Below are 18524 nucleotides of genomic sequence, written 5' to 3'. Positions count from 1 at the left end.
CCGAGGGGATACCCACGGAAAAGGAAGGCACAGGAAGGTAGACGGTACTCGTGGTCGCGTCGCCGTCGTTACGCGGTCTCCTCAAGGGGGTTTCTTCTTCGTCGCTGCCGCCTTCACCGTCGCCTCTTCTTCGGCCACCGCAGTTCAATCTGCAGTTCACGGACCAAAGGTGCGCGACACAGCTAGAAAATGAAAGTACTCCAGAAATGAAGATTCATCGTCTCGCGGAACGATTTACGCGCCGATCTACCTGACGTTACCTGGCCGAGATTTTTCCTTCCGTATATATCATCGGAACGAAAGTATTTTCTCTCATATCGATAATTCCAATCGGCGATTTGTTCAGATACCGCTCACCAACGAAAGTCAAAGAATATGGTTGTAGCTTCAATTATTAAATCAAATTCAATTTTTGTTAAATTATTTCAACAAATATTGTATATGATATACACGAGTACATAATTAAATATTTTTGTTTGTTAGCTTAGACGAAACGCAAGAAACATCTCAATAAAATACAAGACGTAAGAGGGACTGTGGTATCTAACTATATAAGAACACGCAAATTATTATTTTAATAACAAAATTTTTAATGTTGGTTGCTTAGTTGTGTTTTTTTAGTTGAAAAATAATATAACTAATATTAGCCAACATTAAAAATTTTATTATTGGTAATGTTTTTGATATTGGCTGCTTAGTTACATTACTTTTCTACTAAAGTAATATAACCAAGCAGCCACACACACATATTAAAAATCTCGATATTATTAAAAAAATAATTAGTGTGTCCTAAGGTGTAACATGTCCCTAAATACAAATCAGCAATATTACAGCAATATTGCAAACTATGCTATATTGTTCTGTATGAGTATCACAGCCCCTCTTATACATTTTTTATATTCAATGTAATCGATTACACATATAGATAAAAATAAATATGTATAGTACTTATAATCGATCCTTTTGTTTCCTGATTTTTTTAAATTATTAGAGATCGCAGCAAATTGTTTATAAAAGAAGATACTTAGTCGAGATTAGAAGATATTTGATGAATGGAGAGTATAAAGGAGAAAATGTGTTTCAAACACGAATGTTTGCGAATATGATAAAAACTATATCATTCACAGCAGCAATTTTTCGCTTTCTTCGTACCGTTGTGGTTACCGCACAGTGCACATTACGTAAAATGTGCGAGAAGATATGTCTGGACGGTTTTTGTTAATAAAATATAACAACTTATTGAATCCTCTACTGATTTAAATATCCGATTAATCGGAGGCGTCTGAAACTCTATAAAGGTGAGTTATTCATTACGTTATCGTAATCCCAGGAATGTACCGCTCTTGACATAACTACTCGATCGATGGTACCAATGAATTATTCATTATTTACTACAACTCGCGGTAAGAGTAAAACGTGATAGCGTGTAAAAGGAAGAATCGACTACTGTGTAAACCAATCTTTTAACGTCCTCGTTACCGACATCGGGGACCATCATCATCGGCGCGGACGCCGGACGCGATCGCTCGTTACCCAATGTTACTTTCTTCCGCGAATACTTTGTTGCCGTGCGATTACCCATTGCTCGTTTAGATGGAGAGAGAGAGAGAGAGAGAGAGAGAGAGAAAGAGAGAGCAAGAATTGGAGAACAGCGAATCTGTTTCTGCGGATAGGTAGGTGGTCGTCCGTCGCTGTTACGCGACCGTATGTGGCTGCCAGGATATGACCGGCATTCGTAACGTCCTCTTGAAAAACTTTGATATGCGCTACGCGCAGTGTGTGAAGCATTTCACTCTGATTTCATCCATGGGTGCTCGACCCGCGAGTTATTTATTGGTAGCTCGTGCCCGCGCGTCGAGGTGAGCTCGATGAGAAGAGAATCGCCGGTCGGAGACGACCGTAAAGTAAATGTACCAGTGAGTGGACATAACCCAAATATTGGAAATGAAAAATATTTTAAATATTAAGCTTTTAATCATATGTACAACTTTAAATAAATTCATTATTAAACTTTTTAAATTTTTCTCATTTCATCCAATTATTGGGTCATCCATTAACTGTCCAGTAAGCGATACATTTACCTTACGTGCCTATGTAGGTCAGTGGTCTCCGCGCTGAAGAACGTTAATCTCGAACTAGATTATACATTTAAGGAAGATGCGTTTGCAATAGAATGAAATATGATGTTTTCACTAGGAGCACCATCAACCATTTTGACGGCTTCAAGTTTCTCTTTAACCGATGTAGAAAAGAATGCAATTTCTAATATGCGTTTTATCAATCGCCATCATGAATACGATCGATTATTGAAGTCACGTTATGTAGTGTTTTATAATCGTTAATGTCGATATTTCGAGCAGCATTCGGAAAGATTTGAATTCAAGATACGGTTTCGAACAGGTGCGAAAGCAACTTCGAAAAAACATACTTTCTTACTCCCAATGTATATAATGAGTGCAAAAAATGTTCGTACAGGAGAGATATCTTTTAAAAAGATTTATTTACTTTTTAAAAGTAAATATTAACTAACAATTTATTAACAAAAAATAAAATAGATTTCTTCACGTTATTTTATCTAAAAAGATGTCTAATGATTATAAAAATATATTGTCTTAAAATTTTTTACAAATAATGTCTTCCGTTATAAATATTTGCAAGTACTTTTTATACTTTTTATATTTACTATGTATACATATATACTGAGAAAAAAAATTATTCATTTCAATAAATGAATTCAGTTAAAGCAGAAAAATATTCTATTGCTAAAAAAAAAAAAAGATTACGCAACGATTATCTTTAAAGAATATTTTCTTGGTAATGATATTAAAATATACTTATTAAAAAATATTAGAAAAACTCATTATCATGTACTCAAAACAAAAATTCATTTTCTTTTGAAAAATATAAAATTGATCGGAGAAACGAATTTTCCATAATAAGTAAATCGAATTTGTTTTAATTTGATAAACTTGATTGAAATATATTAAACATTACTAGCGGATTCAGAATATATTTTGAATAAATTTAATGTTCATGATAAACTTACGATAGATTTGCGGATATATGAATTTTTGAAATATTTTAAATAAGTAATTATTACTTGCATATTTTTTTGTGTGCACCTTTATTTCTTTCGAAGAATGTATGTATTTAAATCAAACATTATATTTGACGGAAATAAAGACAACTCTAAATTAATTTATAGTTATATAAACAGTTTTTTTCTCAACATATGTATACATATATAGACGAAGATGTTGGAATTATTCTCGCATCTTTCCGTACCATTGTTTTTGCGAGAAGACAAGTATACCGTGGTAGAAAAGCGCTGCTAGAGACGATCTCCGATTTCAAGTAAAGAAAGAGACAGAGAGGAAAGTTCACGCCTCGGTGATTCGGTTCATTTTTTTCTCCGTCGTGTTATTATCGCGATCGCGTTACCTGAAGCGAGCAAAACCGGGTATGGAAGAAGAAGAATCTCGAGGATATCGGCGGGATGCACGTAACGGATCGAGTCGAGTCTATATAAATCGTAAAATCGCGTTCGAGTGAACGTGCTCGATGTGTAATATTACATGTACGCAATATGACGTGGCTCACTCTCTTAACAGTTTATTACCACACGTAGAAGGGTACATTATTTGCTCTCAAACGGGGGCCGATTGCTCCCTCATCAGAGTTCCCTCTCATTCTCGCCGTTGCAGGCCAGACGTCACAATAAAGGCTTATAAACAATTATCCTCTGATATAATCGACGATCGGTTCGCTATAAATTTCTAGGCTGTTCTAAGCGATTGCGCAATGTCTATTTTTCTTGGAAAATCAATCAATCCGTGCCAAAACAAAGCGTGCGAAAACGGATACATCGTGAGTCAAATACATATCGTGCAGCGCATATTTGTAAATGATGAATTATATATTTATGTAAATAAGTATGGTCTGTCGCAGGAAAGCGTGTGGGCGATTGCTCCCGAGTCTCGTTGCCTTGCAAAATTTTTTGTGTCGTTTGAAAGACCATTAGACACTCGTGTCATTACCTAACTCTTTTGCTATTACCCAATATAATATTCAGTTCAGCTGCCTGGCAGCGTTTCACCATACTTTCCACTAAATTTTCAATACGTGATACGTGTAATGATCGCTATGTCATTTTGGAAATGTCACCACTTCAGAATGGGCGCATATCAACTTCAAATCTCCGTCCCGATGAGAGCCCAGAGATTTTTTGCTGGATCGGCCGACCGGGATGACTAATCTAATACACAAAAGCGATTTTCTACTTTCCAAGCCGTGTACGAGCATTGTTTCAGATTATTGTATTATATTATGTTATTACATTATCTTTTATATCAGATAATAGCACAAAAATGCTATCTAACGATCTTTCAAACGGTACGAAGAATTTTAATTTCAAAGTAATGATATGAGAGTAATCGCCCGCGCGCTCTTGTGCAACAGACTGCACAAATTGTAAATACGATGGTGATTTTAATTAATAAATTGTACACTTTTTTTGCACGAAAGTTTACACGAGTAATGGTTACGTTGTCGGAGACGAGTTTCACCGGTGCGGCATCGAGAAGTAGGAGAGATCGTCGTTAGATACTTGGGTTTTTTTATTTCAAACGGGTTCTTAACTTTGTTCGAACTTCCCTCGAACTTCCCTCTGTCGTAGGGTTGGGGTCCAAGCCTGCCTCGGACAATCTTATTTGCCTTCGAATATGCACTGTTAAATCTATAGTGTCAAATTTAACTTACAATTAGTGTGAGTCGCCACTGCTCCTATTCAATCATATGGTTATTTTACATTAAAACAATGGTCATATTTGACACCATCATACAGTGTCAAATTTAATTATCGTATTAGTAAAAAATAACGATATATTTAATAGGAGCAGTGGCGACTCACATTAGGTTAAATTTGACACTATAGATTTAACAGTGTAATAGAATTGGGCGTAATAAGACCTACATTTTTAACCCGTTCATCTAAGGAATTCCTTGCCTTTCGCTTCAGCCACGTTGGATTACGATAAAATTTTCTTTTAAACAACAAAATAAATATGATTTGTAAAACAGTCCGCGATATTTTAAATAATTCAGAACCTCTGGAGCATACAGGGTGTCCATGGAAATATGTTGAAACTAATCAGTTGTCATTTTCGAAGGTATTCAGTTATTGAAAAAACAAAAATTGCGCTGAAAAGAGGAAAGTCTACAATTTTTAATGAGTATAAATAAAGTTTAACAAAATGTTTGTGTATTAATTAATCTTATTGATGAAAAATTATGTTAAAATTAAGTAAGCGCTAAAATTATATGTAAAATCGCAGATAAGATCGAAGAACAGCTTCAGATTTAGTAGCAGCTATTTAAAAAGTTATTAGCAATATTAAAAACGATATGTTAGAAAAAGTTTTTACGAGCTTTTGTGAAAAAATTGTGTTTTATACAAATTCAGATGGTGCACCCTCCAAAAAAATTACTCCTTGGGACTATGAGCATATTTTTCATCAATAAAATTAATTAATACACAAACTTTGTTAAATTTTATTTATACTCATTAAAAATTGTAGACTTTCCTCTTTTCAGCGCAATTTTTGTTTTTTCAATAACTGAATACCTTCAAAAATTACAGCTGATTAGTTTCAACATATTCCCATGGGACACCCTGTACTTTAGGAGAATTTAATTCTTACCAAAAGAATAAATTTTACAATGAAATAAACTGTAATAATAATGACCATTATGTAAATAAGCAATATGTGTATATAATATATATATATGTATATATATACATACATATGTATGTAAAGGCATAACAGAAAAGATATTTACGTAGAAGCTATGTAACTCAATAACAGAATAACTTTATAGTAGAAGAAACTCGGAGACCAAATCACGGTCCGAATTCCGCAGTGTGTGGAGTGCTCGGATTTTCTCTTATTGTCTTACATTATAAAATTTCGTAAGGCAATTTGACGTATTTATCACGAGTCTAGACTGGGACAGTAACAACGGACTTAGCCTATGTTTAATGGTTACGTATTCTTCAAAATATATACCACTAAAAACATACCAGCCTCTGTATTCTGTAATACATTATGACAGTAATGATATCGTTATATTGTCGTTGCGCAGATTTCGTGGTAAAAAAGCTGCGCAATAAAATGTAACGATATCGTTACTATCATAACACGTTACAGAATACAGGGGCCGGTCCGTTGTTAATATCTCTGTTTTGAACTCTTCTCCATTTCCAATATAAAAAAAATTTAAGTAAATTTTCATCCATTTAGTGACTTAACATATAATTATCTTTTTATTTGCGTAAAAGATCGAAATTCTTGTGAAATAGTACTTTTTTTATTTTGGCGCGATATGACGCCTTTTATATAGTGAGAAATATTTGGCAATTGACTCTACACATCGTTTTCCATTTCCAATATCATAAAATTTAAATACGTCTTTACCCATTTGGTAATTTTTTATAATTTTGTATTATTACCTGCGTCTTGTCGTATTTCATATATATACTGATTACATACATTATTATCTGCATCTTATATTTTAATATATTATATATGTATAGATATATAAAGTATTCTTTACATACAACTGTTTATTTCCGGTGATGTAATTTACGAAACAGTCCGCGACGATTAATACAATGAATTAATAAATTAATTTGCATTATTAACAAAAAGAATGATTTTTTTCGTTTCTTTCGCCATTGTCCAATGTAATTAATCGCAGTGAGGGACCGGGAGTCTTAATGTCAAATGTGCACGCTTGGCTGCCTTGACGATCTGTATCCCCATTACCGTAGCACAATTTCAACAGAATAGTCTCGTAGAATATAAAGATGGTAAAAGATCTCGCCTTCTCGCCGACGCTCGTATAATATTCACCAGATATTCCGTAATACCGAAATTGCCGTTGCATTATACGGGCGCTCTCTCGCCCACCCTTAGATCTTCAATCAATAGATTCCAAAATTCGCGTAATCGACTCTTCTAATCTCTTTCGAAATCTGCCTGATATTACAGAGAATCCTGAGACTTTCGACGGCTCTCGAGAGCCATCAAGGTTGACGGGATTATCGAAAAGGAGCCTGACTATTAATACGTCGCCGACATTTAATGGGATATCGATTGCGGATTCAAAGCTCTCCCGTACATCGTCTGTGACTGTATAATGTATATGATAATAACAGTAACGGACAAAGAAAGAGAGAGCAGGAGAAACGAAAATATGCAGGAAAAAAAAGAGAGAGAGCGAGAGAGATTCCGGGAGAGAACCCTGAAGAATTTGCGTGTCCTTGGCCGATATATCGTATTTACATATATGCATCGCGATTACAAAATCTTCTGTCATCCGCACGAAAAATCGCACCGATGACAATTGTCGGATCTCAAATGGCTCTTGAATCCATGAATACGTTGAGAGACTATCCGTTTGGACGGCAGTGGCGGCAGCGATGGCGGCGGACGGTACTCGACATGGATGGCGACCGCGATGGGTGAAAGTCAAACTAATTACAACGAGTACACGCCGGCTGTGTTGCAAGACCCCAGAGCTCGCTAAAAACGATGCGATTCACGCCGGGCGAGTGAATACCGGGCCGTTAAACCGGAACACAAACCGGAGCGCGCCTGGTATCTTCCTTTGTCTATCTCACCGCGATCTTGCGAACAAAATTAATTTCCTTTTTACGCCGACCGCCGTTGTTGCGTACATAATTTGCGTATTCCTACATACATATCGTACAACCACGGTGTACGAATACTATCGCTTGAGACACACGAAGCAGATTATTTAAGTTTAGAATTGAGACATTAGTGCGAGCCATATTGGCGCACTTGTCCATCCGCTCGGCAATCTGTGTGTATCACGAGTATCACGAATTATCTGATCGTAAAACGGGTCACCTGTTCGGCAATGCTCCAGCGTGCCCGATTTAACGAACGCATTTCATCGCATGAATTTCACCATGCGAGCGTAACATCGTTAAAACTTGCGAAAGCATCAGAAAAACGACGTGCCAAGATTAAGTCGCTAAGTAACTTAAATGTGAAGGAAGCTCAACGATAATAATATATTGTTCCACTTAAAATCTATGTATTTATTTAATTTAAAAGGATTGAGCAAAAGCTATCGGAACACTTTAAATGTTCACATTTTTTTTATACTTACATTTGTGAATACTTAAAATGTTTTCAAACGTTTTATATAATTCTAATATAAGATAAAAACTAGAAAAAAATTTTGGAAAAACTTTGGGGAAAATAAATGAGACATGTTTACGAAACATTATTTTAGATCGACATCGATTTTGTATCTCATTGAATTTTTATAAAATTTTCCAATCAGAATGATTTTTTTAACGATCTAACTGATTATGTGTATAGATAGTTTTGTACATAAAACTTCATCAACAATTGCTCGAAAAATATTTTATTTAATATAAAAAAATACAAATAGTATTTTATAACATGAAAGTTCGGCTTCATTTAATTAACAATAAGTGTTTATTTAATTATTCGAATCCTTTATTCCGCGAAATGAAAGTACAAAGAAATCATCTACATTTACAAATATGGCATATAATTATCAGTTAAGCATTAAATTAATTTCTAATAACATTATACCCTATATTTATCGTACTGTTAATAAATTGCAACCTTTGAGTATCCAGAATAAATTTCCATTTTATTATATTGTTTTACAGTAGATATTGTTTATTTTAAACATTTTTTCTCATCTCGAGTCATTGTGAAAGTCGACAATCTTATGAATTGATGGATCGCCAACTTTATCATTACTATTTTCGTCACTAAGATTGTACATTTCTGGCAAGCGGTGATTTGCTACAGTTTATACATAATTATTGGGCAACATAGCAATTATAGATATTTTCAAATTATAAAAAGACTTGGAATTATATATACTGGATAATGGAACTTGCTGCGTTGTATAAATTTCCGGTATGTCTGGTAATCGAAAGTACTATGGAATATTTGTAGTAATTAGCGAGTATGTGCATTACTTTATGCACCTCTGACTGATTGTTACTTTTTGCACTTCGACGATAATTAACAGGCGATTTGACAGTTAGAGACATTCTGGAATTATAAAAGAATTTGCCATATACGTCATGTTTGAAGCGTTGTAAGGCTCAGTTTCACAACTCACGGTTAACTTTTAACCGAGGTTTAACTTATTTCTCATCTCTTTTCAATTCTAGCATTAGAAAGAGATGAGGAATAAGTTAAACCTCGATTAAGAGTTAACCATGAGTTGTGAAACTGAGCCTAAGTAGGGGTGGTAATCGAAAGTATCGTGTGGAGTTTATGGAATACAAATTAAATAGTTTTAGGACATGGAGCTTCTTTGATGTGCTATTGTTTTTCACAATTCAATGATAATTATCGAACGACGTGGTATTTAGAGAAATTGTGAAATGATTAGATGGTTTGGCCGACCGGTCCCTTTCAGCAATCGGACGAGAGATGTTATGGGGCCCTCCCAGTAAGCGAGAAAGAATTGAAATGGATTCAAATTTTCAAAAATACGCATTCGTGCGAACGTTAAAATAAATCCTTTTTAATCCGAACGTATTTTTATTCATTTATAGGAATTGTATGAAGCACATTTCTATGCCTTTTAATCTAAAAATAATATCAGCTTTTTCTGTGCATCGCAAAAACTGCTCAATTCAAAATTCTGAATAGAAAATGCAGTTTTTCAGTCCAATTGAATCAGTTAAATTCATTTGAATAAAAATTCAATTGAATAAAAAAAGTTTTCTTTAATTCAGTTGGATTCAATTAGATTCAATTGCATTCTTAAAAGACGCATAAAAATTATAATCCATTTATATCCATTCACGATTACTGAAATGATGTGATTCCATAGTTTTTATTTAAATCGATACCGCGAATCTCGCCTGCATTTATCTTTTGATTTGTGTAAGAGATCGAAATTCTTGTGAAATGATATTTTCACTTTGGCGCGATATCCTGTCTCTCCATGGCGAAAAATCTTTCTCTCACCTTTCGGTTCGTTGTCGCTCTCTTCTGCTGGTAATCAAGGCTGACTTTCCAGTGGAGATTCGTATTGCTTGCTGATAGGTTTCTTCGATTCATACCCATGATATGTTATCACTGGGAAGCCCCATAAATTAAAGACAAAATGAGAATTTGTATAAACCTTATGATTGTCTGGTTCATTGGTTTCCAAGGTGTCTAACGTTTTGTTTATCTCCTCATCTGCGTAAGAAATAGAGATTCTTGTAAAATAATATTTTATCAATAAATGAAAATCAACCGAAATATTAAACATAAATGAATAGAAAACGTCATATTAGATCAAGGCGAATCTTTATATTTAATAATATTTTTTGTAAATTTACACAATTTCTAGTTGAAGTAAACTGTGCGCCAATTATGTATCAATCTTACAACACAATCCTAAACTGAAATTGGAGTGATGGTAATAACATAAACTAAATTGACAAGCAATTAAATATTAGTGTTCCAAGATCGACAAATAATCGGCATACAGTTTGCTTGAACCGGAAGTTGGATAAATTTACAAAAAATATTATTAGCACGAAGATTCACTTGACCGAATATGACATTCTTCACTTATTTGTTTTGAATATTTCTTCATTTTAACGCGACATCACACCATTCTACACACAGAAAAATACGCAAGTAATAATTAGTTATTTCAAGTATTATCATAAGTTCATCACAAAATTTAGTCAAAATATATTTTGAATCCTAGTAAGTTTAATACTTTAATCAAGTTTATTAAATTAAAATAAATTTGATTTGCTTATATTATGAAAAGTTCGTGTCTTCGATCTATTTTATAATATTCTTCAAAAGAAAATAAATTCTTGTTTTAAGTACATAATAATGAGTATTTAAAAAATTTTATAAAAAATAAGTATATTTTAAGACTATTATAAAAAAATATTCTTTATTAAAGATAAGCATTACTTAAAAGGAAGAAAATAAATTGAGTAATCACTTTTCTTAACAATAGAATATTTTTCTGCATATACGACAAAGATCTTTCTCACCAGTCAGACCGTCGTCGTTCTCTTTTGGGAACTGGGAGGTCTTATAAAATGTATTTTTGGAGCTATCATTATCATCTAGAGTGAGCTTCTTAAGTAATTGATCTTGCATTGCTTTTACGATGGGGGAAATTTTCCAAAGCTCCCCATTCATCGGCAATATATCGCTTGATATTTTAACAAAATCTGCATAACAATTCGAAATTCTTGTAAAATAATCCTTTTTTATTTTGGCACGATGTCGCATCTCTCTGTGGAGAAGAAAAATCTTTTTCTTACCTATCTGATCGTCTTTAGGTCCTTTCTCTTTATCAAACTGGAAGGAATTTGTATCAGTGATAATAGTATCAGCGCTCGTCGTAGTTTCTTTAGAATTTTTGTCAATGATACCAATATTAGCGCTCGGCGTAGTTTCTTTGGATACCTTTGATTCTGCTTTTAACTTGGTCAGTGTCGATTCATCTTCACGTATGACGTGGCTTTGTACGACGATACAGTATAAGACCAGTAATTGCAAGCTCTAAGAAAATATAATAACATGATTTTTTTTTATAAGAGCGCTTTTACTGCCGGCTTAATACCACGAACATTTTATGTTTACCCCTTTGCAATTTGTAATAGTTTCGAATATATTCGCGAATTACTTATTATGACACCCAGAGACGTGTAAAAAAAGTTGACCAACCGCGTGCAAAAATAATTTTGCTGCCCAAGAAGACGATAACTTTTATATGATTTTGAAAAATTGATTTCTTTTAAATTTTTTTTCATTTACCATGAACTTCGCGATTGCAGAGTTGATTAAGTTTCACCTTATATAACAAAGATATCTGTCTCCAATTATTTTATCATTACCGGCAAAATCGCATGAATGAATCTTCTCCCGAAATCGAAAGCCACTGCTGAAAGGTCGCTGCTCGTTTCTAATCTTTTTTTTTTTGTTTTAAAAGGAGATACATCTTATGATTTGTCCTGACTTGCATAAGCGCGGAATTAACATTTTTTTCAGTTCGGATTAATAGAAGAAAAGGGATTCTATTCACGATGATGGACAGATAGATAGCCGCGTTCATTTCTATTACAATTGCACGATTACGTTACGCGAGTACGCGAGCGAATTTGCAAGGAGTAGTAGTAAACGGCAGCTACCACTTCCGTGTCTAGATCTCGCTCTATTCCGCTCGTAAGCATCGTAAGTCCTCGGAACTGTAACAAAGTATGTACGATTACACGCAAGCACTACCAGGAGCAATTATGACTCGTTAGGTCCTCCGGTCTGGCGGAATTTAATTACGTGATTAGCGTAGAAGTGCGTGCTCGAGGAGAAAATAACGCTGACGATGTTCACGCCGTTACATATACATGTAGTTCTACGTTTCTACTCTATTACTATGCTACGACGGTTTCCATTGTGATGCGTTTGATCGGAATTGACTTTCGTGATTCGCTAACCGCGGTTTATTGAGGTTTATTTATAAGTGGAAGAATATGGTGGTGGAACATAGTTATTTAAAATTGCAATATATTTCCTGAAATTTTTTAAAAGAAAATAACGCAGATGATTACGCACCTTTATCTGTCCCGCAAACATTTTCCAAGCAATAGAAACGCTTCCTGATGTATTGTATTGAAATTCGAGACCAACCACCAATTGACTTATCTCACTTTGAGATGTTCTGCTTTTTTAGGCTGGTATTATATTTGGATATATTCTCTAGTACAGATTAATAAAAGAAATTAAAAATGTCTATTGTTATAAGTGCATATTGCTAAAATAGTAAGAAATATATGAACAAATTTAAATAAATTTTTGTATGTAAATTTTTGTTATTCGAAAGCTATTTTATACTCAGATGTCTCAAAAATTATTAAAAGAAAATATAATTTGCTCCTAAAATATTTTTTGTATTTTTAATATATTTTAATATATTTTTAATGCATTTCTTAATTTTTTAAGTTGTATTCAGGTCAATGATATCCTTAACGATAATTTATCATTGATTTAAAGTATGAAAAATATTAAATTTTTCTAACATCCGCATTCCGACGAAAAGCTATGTAATGCTTAAAATTTAAAAGATTCCAGAAAATGGCTGAAAAAGATGTATCATCGTCTACTCCATGCGATTTCATCAAGCAATTCATAATAACAAACTTCTAGCTAATCCGCATTCCGATGAAAGATCACGTAATGCTTCGAAAATTGCAGAAAATAGTCGGAAAAATGATGTATTATCGTCTATTTATTCTACGTGATTCCATTATGCGATTCTCCGTTCCCAGGGAATCACAAATGACGGAATCGCGTAGAATAAGGCGGTGTTCCAAAATTTATTGTTAGTATTGAAAATCTATAATGGTTTACGTTACGTGCGCTATAGATTTTCAGTACTGGCAGTAAATTTTCGAATACAAGCATAGGCTATAGACGATGATACATCACTTTTCAGGCCATTTTCTAGAATCTTCTATTCTAAGCATTACGTGACTTTTCGTCGGAATGCGGATTAAGTGAGTTCGCTCAAAAAGCTCAACAATATTCAAATTTTAACTTATTATTAGTTATATTACCTATGCTCTTAGTTGAGATTTAATTCCACTCACTTTTGCATACAGTGTATAATTAGAATTTTATTTTTCACTTTTAATTCTACTTTTTTTATTGAATTATATTTGCTCGATATCATTCTTTTTGTGTAATTTAGATTACATATTGTATGATAATACATACGTTACCAATATTACATATTGGTTATTGGATAACTTGATCAGTATTAATATATATCTTATTTTATTATTTATATTCCTTACTTTAATATTTTTTATGTAAGATAAATTGGATAGATATATAAATGATTCTATTACGTTGTAATTATATTCAATAGAAACTTTAAATTTGTATTTTATTTTGTTCACTAAGATACTTTAATAGTCTTATTTTCTCATTGTTTTTATTTGATAATAAAAAATTCATTATAAAAATTAAACCTAATAAATCAATAGAAAAAGAATAGAATAAAGTATTAAAAATATTCAATTATTCTAACACGCTCGTAAGATTGCAAAGCAATAACAAATCAAAAACAAAGTCGACAAGTTTTGGCGGACAAACAAAGTGACAACTAATTGATTTTTTCTATTATTTAATTATGGTCAGAGGAAATTGTGAGAGGGAGATACTGGAGGCGCAATATGTAATATGTTGAACAAGAAATACAAGTTGTGAGATCTTTATCGCACGAAAGCCTGACGTTAAAAATATTTATTGCATGAACTAACTTTTATTCAACAAGTTTTGATTTTGTAATAAAAAATTTTTACTATGAAAAAGTGTAAAAATTATGTTATATTATTGTTATTTAAAAAAAATGGCTATAGCATTTAAACTTAAAATTATATGATGGTCCGCAGTTTCTACCACATTATATAGTAATTTTAAATATAAAATTTTCTTCGTGTACAACTTCGATACTTATCTAAGAACAGTTAAAAATGTAGAAAGAAAGCGGTCAAGCTAGATGTAGTCATTTAAATTTATTTAAATGACTACATAGGTGGTATATAAGTTCACATAGAATTATTTAAGCGATCCAGCTTGACCATTAAAGGCTTTCTTTCCTTTCTTATTGTTATGTGTTTACATGTAAGACTCTAGAAACTCTTTGTTTAATATTAATAAAAAATTTTTTTCAACAAAATTTCTATTAATTTTGTAATAGATTTTTAAGTAAGACTCACATTACCAGCGGAGGCTCACGCCTACTATCTTCTCTATAAGTAGAATCCTTTGTTCTCACACATAGGCACAACTAAAACTATGTGTCCACGTCTGCTTCACTGGTCCTAATATATACCTCGCATACATATATCTAATCGGCCTTACGGCCCTGTCCATTCTTATAGGCCAACCTGATAAAACACTCATCTTCGAATGTTACTGATAGTTTTCCTTTTATCCATCCTAAACTTTACGATTTCTCTGATTAGATATTGACATTCCTTTTCGAATGTACATCAATAATGCACATAACTTTGTATTTTCACTAGAAACATCAATCTTCAGAGCCTCCTATCACCTGAGGATAAGCGAATTCTTTAATTCCATTTCTAAAATTGTAGATGATAGAAAAATTATAACGAAACAGACTAGAATTCAAACTCAAGATCCTTCACTCTTCACCTAGGTATCCACCCTTCACCTGGGATTATTCCGATCGTCTATAAATACTTAATCGGCCTTACGATTCTATATTTCTACATATATATTTGAAAATGTCATGTGATATTCCACTCAATATCTTTCTTGAGAATTTGACATCCCTTTTTTTATATAATTGAATTCGTCTTTAAATAATTTAATTTTTCGCAAAGTATTTTTCGTACTTTTGTCAGTAAACGCGCTATGTTGAGCTATCACGAAATGCTTTTACAGTTGTGGATTTACGAGCTCTTACTTTCACTCCTGAATGCACAATTACGAGTAATAACGAATAATGTATATGCATAAAGCGTAAGACGTGTTATTTATTGTATCGAGATAAGAGTGTACGTACATTGCATTATATATATATATATATATAAAATATAACTATTTAAGTGTAATTTGCGCGAGAAGAGATTTACATTTCCTATTCAAAAATTGGCTGCTGCAGCCAATTAAAAATGCAATGCCATATTTTACCATCTAATTTGCTGCAGCAGCCAATCTTTTTTTCAGTGTAGCAATTCGTAAATTATATAAAAATAGTTGCATAAATTAACTATAACGATAATTCATAATGTCATAAAATCAATTCAAATTTAAGTTAAATCGGCCTTCGGAAGGCTTAAATTTTTCTGAAGGCAGAAGAATAAATGAAACTGTCTTAATAGTCATACTAAGGAAAACAGCATATCAATCAAAATAGATAATTCACTATAAATAAAAATACTGAAGCCAATAAAAATATATGGCTAAAGTAAAGAGCAGATGAGGTAAAATATTATTTTATTAACATAGATAGAATTAGTAATTTTTTTATATAATGCACATAGCACATTCATCGTGTATCCCATACAGCACAGAACGTGCAGCAATATCGTTGCAATAACGCTGCAATATTGCTGCAACATGCAATTTTGCTGCAATGTTGCAACATTGTTGCTGCAACTTTTGTGCTGTAGGGGATATGACGCGTTTTAATTTACCGTATTATTGGGCGCATTATAAGGAATCGATATTTTGTATTTTAAAATGAAGTAAAAATTATAAAAATGAGCGAATTTACTAGAATATTTATAATTTCATTGGTCAATATATCTATTTACTCACTTTTTACCTGGTTTTAAAGTACAGAATCCTCTGAAAGATAATGGGCGATAATGCCATCGCAGGCAATGACGAGCGCCTGAAAAATGTTAAAATGCTCCTCTGAAGTTGGACCATTTTTAAGCAATAAACGTAAAGTACTAGCGCCCTGCATTAGCCGCAGAGCTGGTTAGCATTTTAATATGTAAGCTGCAGAGTAAAATCGCAGTAAAAATCGTTGTTTTTGGCCCATTTTATTTACAATTAATTAAAATCCAAGTTTTGAGAACGGCATTGTGTTCAGCGCGAAAAATCTTCGAGATCTACTATGGCACTTCGGAAAAAATTTGATATAAAACTGTGTAACTCTTTAATTATTTTTAATTAATTTTAATTAATTATAATTTCGATTGTTTTAATTATTTTTAATTGATCTCAATTATCTTTCAAAAAAGTATCTGTTGCAAATGACGCGTTTACATTATTTGCAAATTCTTATATTACCTACTTATATCAATTTGTATAAATTGCTTCAGCAATATTAAACCATTCGTTGCATTCGTTTAGCATGTATCTTCAATTTTTTTAAAAGTTTCATCTATTTGCAACTTGCCTCTAAAGGCATCTTCTATCTGTGTTTTCGTCTTCCCTAGTGTCTCCGGTAACGCAACCATTAGAAAAAAAGTAACAATGATAGACATTATGCAGTAAAAATAAATGGTAGCATTTCTATCATGCGTTACCATTACTGGATACAATTGTACGACGATGTAGCTGCCCACAAGAGAGATGAAAGTAGTAAGCTGCCCGAGAACGTTCACATATCTGGTGGGATACAGTTCCGGAATCATAGACCAAGGAATCGTAAAAAATCCAAATGATCCAAAACCCTGTGATTTAGAGATTAATCCTAAACTTAATGATCAGCTATAAATATTGACAAATCTTTTTTAAGAAATTCTTTCAAAAAGATAATATCTAAAGTTCAATTTAGTTAGATTTCTACCGAGATTATTATAATTACTTTCTTAAAAAAAAAGTTAGAATTATTAACGAGACACGGATATTTATGAAAACATTATTTTTCTTACCACATAGAGAAGGATACAAATGATGGGAATAGTTGTAACGCCAATGTCTTCAAAAAATTGCAGGTACACTGCCAAAACGCCCAAAGAGATTGATATACCAACACCAGATACAATCGAAATAGTTCGACGACCAATTCTAGTAAAATTTCGAAATTTATTAAATAAATCTCTGGAATATTATCAGTTTGAAAGATATATCATAACGAGTATCTAATAAGTATTTTAATAGAGCGATCTACAGATTAATCACAAAAATCCTTAAAAAATATCACGACAGCTGTTGAGTTGAAAACGTTTAAAATTACAGGTACAATAGTAAATTTTCGCTAATTAGTATTCATAACTAAGTAATTATCGATTTGTCATCGATTATTAGTAATTTTTTTATCTCAGCTATTGGTATTTCATTTTTTATATGAGTCTATTACGTAAATTTATAATAAATTTGCATCGTATGTAATTGTAGACTATACAATAAACAAAAATAATTACCTTTTGCTACAACATGCAGTGATTACAATGCCTACTACTTGAATTATTCCTACTATTACGGTGATCAAAAATGGATCTATTGTTATGTTGATTCTGGTGATAAGATCAACGGTATAAAATATAATCACATAGAGTCCACAAAGCTTCTGAAATAGTAAATAGAGATTTAATATCACAAAAGGTTTCCACACTTCTGGTAGAAGGATCGTTCTCCAAATTCTTTTTAGTATGCTCCACACATTCCAAGTAAGAAACCTCTGTCCGGTTTCTTTAGTCGAAGAGAAATCTATTCGGTAATTTTGAGATATTTCAAATTTATTTTTCGACTCGATATAGTTTGTCATTTTGGTAAACTCTTCCTGGAACTCTATAGTTTCCTGACGCAGACCGCGAATACAAAGTAGAGCAATCTTAGCGTCTTCCTTTCGGCCTTTCAAGAGCAACCATTCAGGACTCTCACGGATGAAGAAAATATTGCATAGGACAAACAATATGGAGGGTATGGAAAAAAATGCTGCTATTGATCTCCAATCGTTCTGGAATAATATAAATGTTTTAATAAATA

The 18524-nt window shown here is 32.7% G+C and overlaps 1 protein-coding gene across 1 annotated transcript in view; it reads right to left on the bottom strand.

Annotated features, from left to right (window-relative positions):
* Positions 1-16939: 16939 nt before the first annotated feature.
* LOC108723693 (sugar transporter ERD6-like 7) overlaps positions 16940-18524 on the bottom strand; it is a 3539-nt gene continuing 1954 nt past the window's right edge. The window contains exons 5-7 of the mRNA XM_018449603.1: positions 17960-18495; positions 17468-17603; positions 16940-17266 (exon numbers count right to left, since the gene is read on the bottom strand). Coding sequence (XP_018305105.1) covers positions 16940-17266; positions 17468-17603; positions 17960-18495 — 999 coding nt within the window. The remainder of the gene's footprint in view (positions 17267-17467; positions 17604-17959; positions 18496-18524) is intronic.

Source organism: Mycetomoellerius zeteki, unplaced genomic scaffold, assembly GCF_001594055.1.
Source record: "Mycetomoellerius zeteki isolate Tzet28-1 unplaced genomic scaffold, Tzet1.0 scaffold25, whole genome shotgun sequence".
NCBI classification, from domain to species: Eukaryota; Metazoa; Arthropoda; class Insecta; order Hymenoptera; family Formicidae; genus Mycetomoellerius; species Mycetomoellerius zeteki.
Note: the sequence above shows the minus strand (reverse complement) of the source record. Positions and strands in the feature narration are given on the sequence as shown.